Genomic DNA, 14937 nt, shown 5'->3' with positions numbered 1-14937 from the left:
GCAGAGGTATTGAGCTTGTTTAATTTCCACCTGAGCATAAAATTCTGCTTCCTCAGATCATCATTTTCCTCCTCAAGCTTCGACACCCTTTGGCATAATTCCTGCTTACTCTCCTGCAAGAAACGAGAAGGGATAAACAAAGTCTTAGACTTCTTCCTTGAGTCAGGGAGGCTCGACTTCTTGAACTCCACATGCGTGTGTCCAGGTTGAGGTACATGAGCCTCCTCTTCATCGGAACTTGTTTGTTCCTTCCCCTTCGGATCATAATCTACTCACAAAGCATAATCATATTCATGACCAGAGAGGTAATGAGTAGCATCAAGGATCTGAATATAAACTCTTTCACCAAGTAATCCAACTAGCATCAACTACAAAGAGTAATCAACACTACTAGCAACCTTACAAGTAGCAATCGGAGTCGCAAGCCGGAGATTGGTTACAAGTGATGAACTAGGGTTTGGAGATGAGATGGTGCTGATGAAGATGTTGATGGTGACGAGTCCCCTCCGATGAGAGGAGTGTTGGTGATGACGATGGCGACGATTTCCCCCTTCGGGAGGGAAGTTTCCCCGGCAGGATCGTCCTGCCGAAGCTCTAGATTGGTTCTGCTCAAGTTCCGCCTCGTGGCGGCGGCGAAACCATGAAAAAGCTCCTCCCTGATTTTTTTCCTGGACGAAACCCTTCGTATAGCAAAAGAGGGGGGCAAGTGGACCAGCAGGTTGCCCACAAGCCCTCATGGCGCGGCCTGGGGGGTGGCCGCGCCGTGTAGGCTTGTGGCCAACCCCTGGCGGCCCTCTCGCGCTTCTTCGGCCCAGTTTTTTTATAAATCAGGAAAAAAATCCTCGTTGATTTTTACGGCGTTTGGAGTTGCGCATAATAGGTATCTCAATTTTGCTCCACTTTCAGGCCAGAATTCCAGTTGCCGGCATTCTCCCTCTTCATATAAACCTTGCAAAATAAGAGAGAAAAGGCATAAGAATTGTACCGTGAAGTGAAATAACAGCCCAAGAAGCGATAAATATCAACATGAAAACATGATGCAAAATGGACGTATCAGTCGATGACTCGCCTGAAGCTCCCTTGTCGATGACAGCGACCTCGTCCCTCACTGATGACCGCACTGTTACGTTTGGCAGCAGGCACACGCCCGAGAGCAGCCTGCTGCCAGCGCCAGACGCGCAGAAGTTGTACTTTGTCTAGCTGACCTTAAAGCACCGGGTGCAGTCCCAGCCGGAGTTGCTCGTCTGGTAGTCCGGGCAAGTGCAAGTCATCGAAGTGGCTTGTCTGGGTGCTGCCGACAGCGGGCAAGTGTGAGGTGGTCTCGTGGAACACTATGAAAAGCATGGCTAGCGACGTGTTGACGCAAATGATGCTTGGGTTGTACGCCTTCGTTCAAAAATACTTGTCCTAGAAATGAATGTATCTAGACTTATTTTACTTATAAATACATCCATTTTATTTGTTTTTAAAAAAATATTTCCGTATGAAAGGAATAATACATTACGATGTTGATACCAATGAGCTGCTGCAACACCTGCAGCCCGAAGCGAGCCACCAGCGACCGAAACACAGTTTCCTTCTTCACGCACCGCCATGGGTGTTCAAGGGCAGGCAAACACCTCCCCTCCTTTCCTCTGTTCACCATGGATGGTCTAGAGCTAAGAACATCTCCAACAGCCATCCAACCCACGGTGCGCTAAAAATCAGTTTGCAGCGCGTCATTCGCCTGTTTTGGCGCGGCGGCCAGCGCTGGCTCCGACAGACGCGCTAAAATGCAGCGCACGCGCGTAGCTTTAGCAGGCACGCTAAAATGCAGCGCACGCGAGCAGCCGGCGCTTGCCATATGTTGCATTTTGGACAGATTTTGAACACAAAATGAATTTCAAACATCAAAACAAAGACATGGCATAATTTTAATCACACAAACAAGTTCATGATGACATAAAAAGTTCATGCCCACAAGTTTAAATTCATGCCCACAACATCATCCAACCAAGTTCATGCCCACAAGTTCAAATTCATGCCCACAAAAAAAGTTGACACCAACGAATGGCCCATCAAGAATCAAGCCCCGTCCTCGTCCTCGTCTTCATCTTCATCTTCCTCTTCCTTTTCCTCTTCCTCTGATTCATCATCCGAAGAGGATTCTTCCTCCTCCTCTTCATTGTCGCACGCGGTGTTGGTAAGATCTTCAACGGCATCATGCGAAAGTGTTGACACACCGGAAGACATGCCGCCCATGCCGCCCCGAGGTGCTCCCATGCCTCCCATGAGAGACACAAAACTCATGCCTCCCATGCCGCCAATGCCGCCCAGAGGTGCTCCGAAGCCACCCATGCCTCCCATGGTCTCCATGGTAGCTCCAAAGCCACCCATGCCGCCCATGGTAGCTCCGAAACCACTGATGCCTCCCATGCCACCAATGCCACTGCCACCCATGCCGCCTATGCCACCGCCACCCATGCCGCGAATCATGGCTCTTTTTTGGATCAAGACTTCTTCACGGGTAAGATTGACATACTCCTTTTGCGCCTCATTGAGGGTAGATGTGTCCAAGAAGAACAAGTACTTCTCACATTCGAACAACCTAGATCGCTCCTCCATGCCCACCTTCCTCTCCTCCAATGTCACCTTCCTCTCCTCGGCCGCCACCTCCCTCTCCTCGGCTGCCAACCTCCTCTCCTCGGTCACGACATCTTGGGTCCTTGCCATCTTCCTCACCTCGTTCGCTTATTTTCTTGCCTTCACAATAGCTTCCATAGCATTTTTGAGCTCATCATCCCCTTTCCTCTTCTTCTTTTCTTTTGTGTCATTCGTGCACCCATCTGGTTGTTTTGGCTTCGAGTATGAAATGGAGTTTGGTGTAGGGATTCTCTTGCCGTCATCACTTGATGCCTCTTCCTCATCATGATCCAACTCAATTGTTCGATTGCGTTTCTTGCTCTCATCAACATCATCGATGCCATCACGCTTCTTCCATTTCTCATCATCCTTCAATTCCTCATAGCAATGAGGCAAGGTAAATGGTTCCCCTTTCTTGATCTTCCCTTTCTTGGTCTTCTTCCCCTCTCCATTGAACAAGTTTTGTGGAATATTTAACTACAAAAAAAAAACAAGTTAGCACTACAAACACCAATAACAAGCATGATGAACATGGATGAAATGACACTTACCCTATCTATATCATTAGTGCCACTTAGGTTCAACTTGTCAACCGCCACTTGTGCGGCCGCCCACTTTTGACGACCTCGGTTGATGGTCGACCACCGGGAGCAAAGAGATCGTTCCGTGCGGTCAACTCCACTATTGTTGTGTAGATCAAAGTGCTCCTTCATCCGGGTCCAATATGCATCTCTACTTTGCTCACCTCCAACGGATGGATCCCTCGACACTTGCAACCAAGTATTGCATAGCAATATGCCTTCATCGTTGGTGTAGTTGCCTCCTCTTCCTTTTGGTGCGTCGACAATGCCCTCACCATCCTGGTCCACCTCGAACTCATGGTCATCGAAATGCATGTTATTGGTTTGAGACCAATGAGAATTGTTGGAGCCAACACCCATAGTTGACATATATGCATCATCGTTGACACTACAAAGTATATAAAACGAAACAAATGAGCTATCTACATGTATGCATTCAAAAAATAACAACAACAAAAAGTTGGCATTTTTTAACCTTTGGGGCATTTCCTCGAACACCTTGTGCGCGTCGGCCGCCGGTTCAACAAGTGAGCTCGCCGGCGCTTCGGTAGCCGCCGCGGCCGTCGCACGCCCTGCAAGTTTCTTCCTCGACGGTTTGGAGGAGCCGGAGCCGTCCGACGCCTTGTTCTTCTTCGCGGAAACCTTACCCTTCTTCGGCCGCGCTGCATTTGGGAGCTTCGAGAGGGGGGCACGTGGCTTCACGGCGGGGGCCGGCGCGAGGCCACCCGCCGCCGAGGTCATCCGTGGCAGAATGAAAAGGCCGCGCACGACGCCGGTGCTTGGGGGAGCGCCGACGGAGGCGAAGCCAAAGCTCCGCGCGCTAGGATTTGCAGTGGCGGCGACGGCCGCCGCGGAGGGGTTGTGGGTGTAGGAAGGGGTGAGGGGGGTGCCGGCGAGGGCGTCCATCGGGTCAGTTCGCCGGCGGTGGCGCGAGGCGGCGCGAAGGTGGCGCGGTGGAGAGAGTGCGACGCGCGAAAGCGGGCACATCAAATACACAGCGCGCTGTAATCTATATGCCGCACACACGTTTATTGCTATTGCGCGCACGCTAAAAAGGTCAAATTTGAAGCGCGGCGCTGTTTTAGCGCGGCTGTCGGAGATGCTCTAAGGTTCGAGGGATTGATTGTTTTGATGTGCATTGCAGACCATGGCAGATGTTCGACGAAATGCATCAACCAAAAAATAACTTGACGTCATTAAATTTAGAAGATCAAATAAAACCAACCAAAACTTAGTGAAGTAAATATACTTCATTAAGTTTTACTCGGCCATATCCTCCTTTATTAGAGTTTTATTTCATTAAGTTTTACTCGGCCATATCTTGTTTGTTTGCAAACCGGCAAGTTCATCCCCATCTATCTCGTTTACAGCCACACAAGAAAATTAGAATAAGAATAACAGCTCACTTGCAAAATGGCAAGCTCCCGTGGGTTCTATCTCGTTTGCTTGCTCTTGCTCATAATGTACATTTTTTCCTTTTTTTTTCTGTAATTTATAGTTTTGCCCAAAAATAGATTTAAAACTTGTTGACTTTTTCATGTGAAATAAAAGCCTGATAACTTTATTTGCTTGAAGTACTGAACATGATAGGGCGTTTATGATCCACGGTGGTTGTTTCATATATGCTTTCTTAAAAGTTCCATTTTTTTGCCATTTTTAGTAGAAAATGATAATTGGATTATCTAAAACTACTACCACGATCGACCGAATGACACCATTCATAATTTAATATAGATTTTTGACTTTTTTTTATAAAAATTCTATCGCCAAAATTTGATCATTTTATTGCTATAATATGGAACGGAGGGAGTATATGCTTTCTTAAAAGTTCCATTTTTTGCCATTTTTAATAAAAAATGATAATTGGATCATCTAAAACTACTACCACGATCGACCGAATGACACCATTCATAATTTAATATAGGATTTTCAGTTTTTTTATAAAAATCCTATCGCCAAAATTTTATCATTTTATTGCTATTGATTTTCTCTAAAACTATCGCTCAAATTTTGTTCACAGTTAGAATAATAGTAACACGCCATTTTATGATCTAGTCTGATATTTTTAGTTTCATTAAATGAACTCAATTTTTTGGGGAACTTTGACTATCAGGCCCTTCAACACAAGCTATATGGCCAAGGGCAAAATCATCTTACCATCAACCGCTTGATAGAATCTAGAAAAACACTTGATAGTCAACACAACTTTTTTGAACAATCACCGCGGGCGGGGGAGGGGGTCCCACCTAAATTGCCACTACCTAGTTTACATAGTTGCGCTAGTGCACGAGGGCAGGTACAAAAACCATGGCATTTCGGCACCCTTGTGTTGAGCTACTCTAAATCTACCCAACCAAAGAGTAAAATTCGAAATAATGTTTCTAAGGATTATATTGATGGAGAGGGTCTCATTTCTAAAAAAATGAGTGTTTCACGCATCCCATGTGTATAATCCTTAGAAACATTATTTCAGAGTCCACGCACACTTTGACCCAGATTTGGTACACAACAACGTGCACATCATTTCTAGAAACCGTTTAGGGAGTCCATGTGTGTTGGTCGGGGCGGTGAGACGGTGATGTTGTCCACTTGTCCTAGTTTAGAAATGATGTGCTTTCAGTCCTATCCCTATTTTATATGTGCATTTAGTGTTGGTGGAGGTGTCTCTCCGGACAGATTTTTATGGATCCGACCGGCTTTGTTCCCGATGGATCTATGTAGATTCGGTTGGGCTTACCGTTTTTCGAGTATCTACATGCTTTATAATGCAATCTTCTTTTTTTACAAGGATGGCTTCGTAGGGACTTTATAATACAAATGCACTTGGGGTCTTTTTCTGAAGAGAAGAACTGTGTTCTTATTTGTTTATTTGCAGGGAAAGAGAAGAACAATGCGGCGTGTTTGACGTTTTGTGGAGTTGAGTTGAGTTCAAAATACAAAACGTGAGCAACCACAAATACGAACGTGAGAGTCCAAATCCAAAGGGACCCGAGATCGAAAGATCCAAATATAGTGGGGCGGCCCGGGCCCCGGATGCGGGATAGGATATATCCACCCAGGCAGCCAAAACAATCCCAGCTTATAAGGGAAAAAACACACAGGCGCACACGCCACGCGAAACGAGATACCTAGACGGCCGAGGCCCATCGTCTCGTCCACCTCCCATCCCCTTCCCCTCCCCTCCTCGCCGGAACCCTAGGTAGGTAGGTAGGTAGGTAGGTCGGTCGGCAGGGAGGGCGGATCGCCGCGGCGGCGCGGGCGGCGGCGGCGGCGGAGGCGGAGATGAACCCCCAGAGGAAGCGCATCCCCAAGATCGAGCCCTTCAAGCACCGGGTGGAGGTCGACCCCAAGTTCTTCGACAAGTCGTGGAAGAAGCTCGATGACGCCATCCGCGAGATTTACAACCACAACGCCAGCGGCCTCTCCTTCGAGGAGCTCTACAGGTTGACACCTCCGATCCGCCCCCCCTCTTCTTCTTTTTTTCGCTGTTGATTTCGCCGCACGTGTGGCCGGGGACGTGCGGCGACCGACTGTAGATGTGCTGGTTGGCGCGGATCGGGATTCGCCGCTGGATTCGGATCCCTCGTGGTGTCTAACCTTCGCCAGGGTGTGTGTATGGATTCTGTTTCTGTTTTGCTTAGGTTTCGTTGTATATAGTCGTAGATTGGATGTGGGGGATATGCAGGAAATTCCCAAGCTCCGGGTGTCTATTGGGTTAGGTTTTGATTGGTCGGGGCGTCCATTAGGTTATCCCATGTATGCGGGTTTGGGGGTTTGTTGTTAAGAAATCGGGATGCGCCGAGACTTGAAAGTGCGTGGACGTAGCGCTTAATTTCGATAGAAATTAGCTGCAGGGGTTTTCCCGTGGTGCCGTGGCCGTGACTTGCGCAACTCTATATTTGCTATTTGCAAATTTGGATGTGTTGCTCTGATCATAGTTTGGAGTTGCGGACACAGTGCTTAATTTTGGTAGAAATTAGGTGCATGGGGTTTACCGCTCTGACATGGCTGTCAATTACTTGAGTTTTCATTTGTTGTCGGAAATTGGCAACTCTTGCCCTGGTGTAGTTGTGGAACATTTGATGTAGCGCATAGTTTTGGTGAAAATTAGTTTGCGCGCGTTTTGACCTGCCAGTGTGCCCGCAAGGTCATGTGAACCATAATATATTTCTTGTTCTGCTATATATAATTAATTTGCCGATACAGAATTACAAGGAATGATACTTTTAAGTTGCCCTAATCTTTGTCCTGTTAGTGTGTGGTGTGATTGAAAGGCTTGATGAACATGTTTTGCATGCTGGTGTTGTTGCATGGATGTTGGTGTGCATCTAGTTGTTACCAAAAAAGTTTGGCGCTGAAACCATTACGATAGTGTGTCTGTGTCATAATGTATCCAAATGTTATGTATGATGAAATTAATTGGAACTCACTTGTTTATAATAGGTCATCTTAGTCCTCTTGAGATTTTTTTAGCTAATTACTTGGAAACTGGGGTGAGAGGGGGCATGAAAGTTGTGAGGATATATTGTCCAGAATGTGCATATGGGTTCTATATCTAAAAAAAGGCCATATCTTTACTTTGCCCTGTGTATTTTGTTTCTAGGTTCTGGTTGATTTCTTATTCTGGAAGGTTAACATGACTAAATTTGATTGTTAATGTATGATTTCCATGAGTAAAATCCTTGTGTCGTAATAACAGATTTAGTAAGAGTTATACTTGTCACTGTAACCTTTCTACTCAGTAACTGTAAACTCAACATCCCCGACTAGCATGGAAACATTTGTGTTACAATAGGTACTAGTAGACACCTAAGGACGGCCATTACACTTGGTAGGAAATTCTGAAGAAGCATGAGAATTATGCATCAGTCAATCATATTGAGGTTACAGCTATTACATACTCACCTTTTGGGTTCTATGTATGCACATATAATCCTCGAAGTTCTAGAGATTCTCCTACCTGGTATAAAAGCCCGCTTTTGGTGTCCTGCCAGTATCCTTTTGTACCACTGATATTGCCGTGCTAGTTGTGGATGTGTATACTCATCCATGCTTTCGTCCAATCCATGGTGAGCTTGCAACTTGTGGCTCTGTACCCATGCTGTTAACATTTTTTAGTACTTAGTTCTCATCTTGAAACCAATATCTTGTCTGCCGTTAACAAACACAATATTGCCATAATGATGTATGGTGTAATTCATTAGCAAGTATTAATGGCTGTGTCTGCTGGGCAGATATGTTGGATGCACTTGAACTGCTCTATTTGACAATAGATTTAATTAAAGTAAGTGCTGAAGTGACCACGCTAGCCCCCATAATGTTGTAGTTAGATAATTTTTATTGTAACGGATTATGGGGTACAGACTTTCTCAGCAAAGCATGCATGCATGCACGATAGCCAATTCATTTACCCATCCTGGGACTTAAAGTGATTGGGTAGAAATGAATTCAACTCCGTAGAATGAGTAACAACATACACACTGGTTTTTTTTGGATAGGGGTAGTAGATCCCAAGTTTTGATTCCATAGAACCTCATCGTAGCCACACCGCAGTTGCCAAGTTGTATGTAGGTTGCTTTGGTGGAGTTGATGGATGACATTCGGGAGCTGTATGGCAAATTTGATGATAAAATATGAGTTAGTACCTATAAGCATCAATCCTGTGCTTTTTGCAACCAGAACCATAGAAACTCAGTGCTTTCTGAAATTGACTCTTTTGCCTTTTAGAAGAGTAGGATTTTACTATGTGATTAATACAACCTAATTATTGCTTGGGTGTCCTCATACATCTGGTTAGTGCCTACAGGCATCAAACCTGAGCTGCCCGCGACCATAACCACAGCAACCTAGTGCTTTATGAAATCGACTCTTTTAACTTTTAGAAGTGTATATGAGTTTACTATGTGATTGCCACAACTTTTGGATGTTCTCTTACAGTCATGCCTATTTATATTAGTTGGTTATATGTATCACAAAAGAGTTTTGTACTGTTATACATTAGCTTTGTCATCCTTGTATATGGCTTCACCTATGTTATGAAGAATCATTATTTTTCCTTTGTGCGAGGTCCGCTTTTACTAAGATGGAATATATAGATACTATGGTACGAAATTGCAGAGTATAAATGACCTGTTTGAAGTAAAAAAAAAGTAAGACCGGATTGTTTGGAATGTAAATCATATAGATGACTTGTCTGCTTTTATTTAGTTCACTGAAGATTATTTCAAAGAAATACCGATCATACTTTTGACATAACAAACTGTATGAATGATTTTCTGTAAATTGTCTATATATATTGTTTTAGAAATTATGGCTGGCATATGTGTTGTCTGCCGTTGTTTTGGAGTTGGTGGGATTTCTTAATGTGCTTATTGACCAAGTTATTCACTAAGGATGCCAATATAGTGCAGCCTAGTCTGTATTTGTGTTTATTTAGAGATCTGTGGTGGCTGTGCTGTTTTGAGGTAGGAGTGACTTACTTTATTATCTGAAATATTATTTTTAGGCCATATATTCCTGTTCTGTCATGATGCTATTGGTCTTAGTACAGATTGTTATTTAAATTTCATGATGTAACACTCCCTTTTGTGTTGGTCAGGACTGCGTATAACATGGTTCTTCACAAGCATGGTGGGAGGCTCTATGATAAATTGGCAGAGAACTTGAAAGGACACCTTAGAGAAATGGGCAAATTAGTAGAGGCTGCCCAAGGTGGTTTGTTCTTGGAGGAGCTGCAGAGAAGGTGGGCTGATCATATCAAGGCATTACAGATGATCAGAGATATACTCATGTATATGGATAGAACATTTATTCCATCTAGCAAAAAGACACCTGTCTTTGAACATGGTCTAGAACTGTGGAGAGACATTGTTGTCCGCTCTCCCAAAATTCATGGGAGATTGGTCGACACACTTCTGGAACTCATTCATAGAGAGAGGATGGGTGAGATGATAAACAGAGGTTTGATGAGGAATACAACCAAAATGTTGATGGAACTCGGGTCTTCTGTCTACCAGGATGACTTTGAGAGGCCATTCCTTGAGGTGTCTGCAAGTTTCTATAGTGGTGAGTCACAGCAGTGCATTGAGCGTTGTGACTGTGGTGAGTACCTGAAGAATGCTGAGAAGAGGCTTGCTGAGGAATCAGAACGTGTTACGCTGTATATGGACGCCAAAACTGCAGACAAGATAGCTAATGTTGTCGATAAAGAGATGCTCACGAATCACATGCAGAGGTTGTTTCTAATGGAGAACTCTGGTCTTGTGAATATGCTCATTAATGACAAGCATGAAGACCTGACCAGGATGTATGACTTGTTTAAACGTGTCCCTGATGGGCACTCATCCATTAGATCTGTCATGGCTTCTCATGTTAAGGAGACTGGAAAGATTTTAGTGACTGACCCAGAGAGATTAAGGGACCCTGTTGATTTCGTCCAGCGTCTTCTGAATGAGAAGGACAAGTATGATGAGATTGTCAGTGTTTCATTCGGCAATGACAAGACTTTCCAGAATGCTTTGAATGCCTCATTTGAGCATTTCATTAACTTGAACAACCGCTCCCCTGAGTTCATATCATTGTATGTTGATGACAAGCTTCGGAAAGGTGTGAAAGGAGCTGCCAATGAAGAGGATATTGAGACAGTTCTGGACAAGGTTATGATGCTGTTCAGGTACCTGCAGGAGAAAGATGTTTTTGAGAAGTATTACAAGCAGCACTTGGCAAAACGCCTTCTATCTGGGAAAACTAGTTCTGATGAAGCTGAGAGGAACATGCTTGTGAAGCTGAAGACTGAATGTGGCTACCAGTTTACCTCAAAGTTGGAAAGCATGTTCACTGATTTGAAGACGTCTCAGGATACGATGCAAAGTTTCTATGCCAATCTTGCTGGTGACGTTGATGGCCCAACTATATCTGTCCAGATACTCACCACTGGATCCTGGCCAACACAACCATGCGCTACCTGCAATCTTCCACCTGAGATCCTTGTTGTTTCTGAGCAGTTCCGGGCACACTACCTTGGCACGCACAATGGCAGGAGGTTGACATGGCAGACAAATATGGGGAATGCAGACATTAAGGCAACATTTGGAGACCGGAAGCATGAGCTAAATGTCTCAACTTACCAGATGTGTGTCCTGATGCTATTTAACTCAACAGATACTCTGACCTACAAGGAAATTGAGCAGGCCACAGCCATACCATCTGTTGATCTGAAGCGCTGCCTCCAGTCTCTGGCTTGTGTGAAGGGCAAGAACGTACTGCGGAAGGAGCCCATGAGCAAGGATATATCTGATAGCGACTCTTTCCACTTCAACGACAAGTTTACCAGCAAGTTGGTCAAGGTGAAGATTGGCACTGTGGTTGCACAGAAGGAGTCAGAGCCAGAGAAGCAGGAGACCCGCCACAGGGTCGAGGAAGACCGGAAGCCCCAGATTGAGGCCGCCATCGTGAGGATCATGAAGTCCAGGAGGGTCCTGGACCACAACAGCATAGTCACAGAGGTTACGAAGCAGCTCCAGGCACGCTTCCTGCCGAACCCGGTGGTGATCAAGAAAAGGATCGAGTCCCTGATTGAGCGTGAGTTCCTGGAGAGGGACAAGGTAGATAGGAAGCTCTACCGCTATCTTGCGTAATTAGGTTTCTTTTGCTGTCGAAACATTAGACTGTCCATGAACGAATGAACAAAAACCATGTCGTCCCGGTACCGTTGACTTGGATCTTGGCTGTAGTTCTTCTGCAGAGTCGTGGTGGCTTGGAAACCTCCGGTCTGCCATCTTTGGTACATAATATAGAACTATCTTATCTTATATCTCGTTATTTCTGCGTGGGTGGTTTGATGGTAGTCACAGTTCTCGCCAGATGCTTCCTGTTGCCTTTCTCTGTGTAGTGTTTGACACTACAGTAATATCAAAAACGTTCTTATATTATGGGACGGAGAGAGTAGATTGCAGGGGCTTCGACGAGTGTTCATGTAAGCTTGTTCAGGGGCTTCGACGAGTGTTCATGTATGCTTGTTCAGGGGCTTCGACGAGTGTTCATGTATGCTTGTTCAGGGGCTTCGACGAGTGTTCAATATGCTTGTTCTGGGGCTTCGGCGAGTGTTCATGTATGCTTGTTCAGTTTAGGACGTGCTTGTCTTGCTTTGGTTGTTATATGGTGTGTGCTTTAGCTGAAAATATATTGCTTTTGCAAGCTGAACATATGTTGCTTTTGCAACTTGTTAGCATATTGAAGGTGATAAAACTTTTTTATCAATGATGCCTGTCGACATCTAATTTCCCATTGCAACTCAATTTCATCTGGTCTAATATAAACAATTTCATGCCCAATCGAGCTAATAAGCCAAACCGAAGCTGCTAAAACCTGATGAACATAACCTATAAATATTTACATGAAGAATGTCATCCATCCTCTTCGACCTATTGATGATTTTAACAAATCGAATTAAACATGCTAAAAAAAAAGATCCCCAAAGAGACCTGAAGAACACCCTAAAGAACTGAACTAGTATCTACATTGCCGCCGGGCTTACCACCAGGTGCACCGGAGCTGCCGCCATCGCCGTGGAGCTTGAGGGCCTTTACCTTCTTCTCCCTGAGCTTCTGCACCTTGCTGTTGCGGTTGGAGTAGTCGCCGCTGCGGAAGAAGGGGCTCGTCGACGGCCGGTACTCCGGCACCAGCTTGTCGCTGCCCATCCTGTAGCGGATGCCGCAGGCGTTGCACAGCGTGCCCGGTCCGTCCGGCCCGTGCCGCCACTGCGGCGTCTGCGTCACGTGGCAGTGCGCGCACATCTTGCCCTCCGCCTCGTCCCGCGACCGCCGGGGGCCGCCGCCCGAGTCGCCGACGTTGCTGCTGAAGTCGCCGCCGCCGTGACTCAACCTGCCAGGTTTGCTGTCGACGTCGTGACCGAACTCCCCGGAGTTGACGGCGCTGACACCGTGTCCGTCGGGGACATCGAAAGACAGGGACGGGTGGGACCAGGCCCGCGTGCGCGCGGCGGCTGGCTGGCGGCGCGGCTTCGTGGGCACTTCCCAGAGCGGGAACGGCGAGGCCGAGCCCGAGCCCGGCGACGGCTCCCAGGACGACGTCGTCGACGAGAGGCTGCGGCACGAGGACGCCCCGGACGGCGCAGAGCCCTGACGATCACTGCCGCTGGAGCTGGCGGTCTTCCGGGCGCCGCCGCTCTCGGTGTCCACGTCCATGAGCGAGCAGTCGATTCCGAGGGCCTCGAGGAACGCATCGTCCAGAGCGGGCAGACACGCCAGGATGTCGTCGAGCGAGTCGTCGGGGCAGCCGAGCCCGGCCGCCGAATAATCCTGCTCCTCGCCGGCGGGGACATCATCCAGGGGGAAGAGCAGCTGCGGCGTCCGCATGCGAGCCCCTTGGTAATAGGGCTGTATGGTAAGTTGGTAACTAAATAAAATCTTTTTTTCTATCCTCCAAATTAGAATCGCAAAACCTGTTAGGATCTTGCCCCGCGTGGAGTCTTGCCAGGAGTCTGATTTGGTTCCTGCGCAATCCCGTGCCGTCCAACGCTTTCCGTCCGATCCGACGGCCGACGACACGCACGGTTATGAAATTGTAATCCTGGTCGCTCGCGCGCGTCTTTTGTCGCATGGGAGTTTGATTATCGTGGACTGTGTGGCACATCGCTGCCACATTGAATTTAAACGCAATACAAACATTAAATTTAAACACAATACAAACGTAAACGCTGATCTACATGCACATACACTTACATCTATAAATGCATATATGCACATCCTATCTCTATAAGCATATTGAAGAGACCGAGCATATATATCATCTTGAGATTTATGAAGTCACTGCAAGCACTTCGTCATCACGAAAACATCTTTTTTCACTGAATGGACATCGTCGGAAATCCTGAAATAAATCCAGAAATAATGTGAGCATCAGGACTTGAACCCTCGTATGTTGGGAGGCCATTCTTTCTCTAACCATCCAACCACATATTGGTCCGTGCGCTGCCACATTGCTATCGCCCGGGCCACCTACTATTGCACCTCTCGGCACCTCAGTCCACAACCAACCAAGCAGTTCGTGTCCTCCTTCACCTCGGTCTATTGAGTCACGTTCTTTGTCGACCCTAAGAGAATCTACAACCGAACGCCTCAAACCCGCCTCATACACCTCAGGCTGCTCGGTAACTGACTGGACACGAAATTCGACCCAGCTCGACGTCTCCGGGCTGACCGACACTCCTCATATCCAGCCCAAATATGTGCGAGCATGGGGACGCCCCGGGCGCACCCCGGCACGTCCGCCACATAGGACCGGCGATGTGGTCCTACGCGGAAACCCGACTGTCCAACACACGCTTTCGCCGTCGCCACGGTGTGAACGTCGCGTGGCGCCGCTCCGGCTCACCGCCCGAGGCCAAATCTGGCTATTTAAGCCGACTAACGTCCCCTAGCCCTAGCCCATCCACCTCCTCCCTCTTTGCGCCACCACCCGAGCCCGTCTGCCTCCTCTCCCCCCACTCTTCCATGCTCTTCGACATCGCCATGGTTCGGCGGAAGATCACCACCTACGCGGTTCTCACGCCGGAGTGTCGGATGCAGATCGAGGAGGAGATACAGGCTACGCGCACCTCCCGCATCACTGTCGGGCTACCTTCGAACTCGTCGGAGCCGAAGGAGAAGGAGTAGGAGCAGCCAGAGAAGGAGGGGGAGGAGTGAGACCAGCTGCCTGAGCTGATGGACGTGGC

At 47.0% G+C, this 14937-nt stretch overlaps 1 protein-coding gene across 1 annotated transcript; it reads left to right on the top strand.

Annotated features, from left to right (window-relative positions):
* The first annotated feature begins 6276 nt into the window (after positions 1–6276).
* On the top strand, positions 6277–12013 carry LOC123428190 (cullin-3A-like). The gene is made up of 2 exons (XM_045112375.1): positions 6277–6646; positions 9802–12013. The coding sequence occupies exons 1-2, from the start codon at positions 6486–6488 to the stop codon at positions 11837–11839; spliced, it is 2199 nt and encodes a 732-aa protein (XP_044968310.1). The 5' UTR covers positions 6277–6485; the 3' UTR covers positions 11840–12013.
* Positions 12014–14937: the final 2924 nt, after the last annotated feature.

This window comes from Hordeum vulgare, chromosome 2H, assembly GCF_904849725.1.
Source record: "Hordeum vulgare subsp. vulgare chromosome 2H, MorexV3_pseudomolecules_assembly, whole genome shotgun sequence".
NCBI lineage: Eukaryota > Viridiplantae > Streptophyta > Magnoliopsida > Poales > Poaceae > Hordeum > Hordeum vulgare.
Note: the sequence above shows the minus strand (reverse complement) of the source record. Positions and strands in the feature narration are given on the sequence as shown.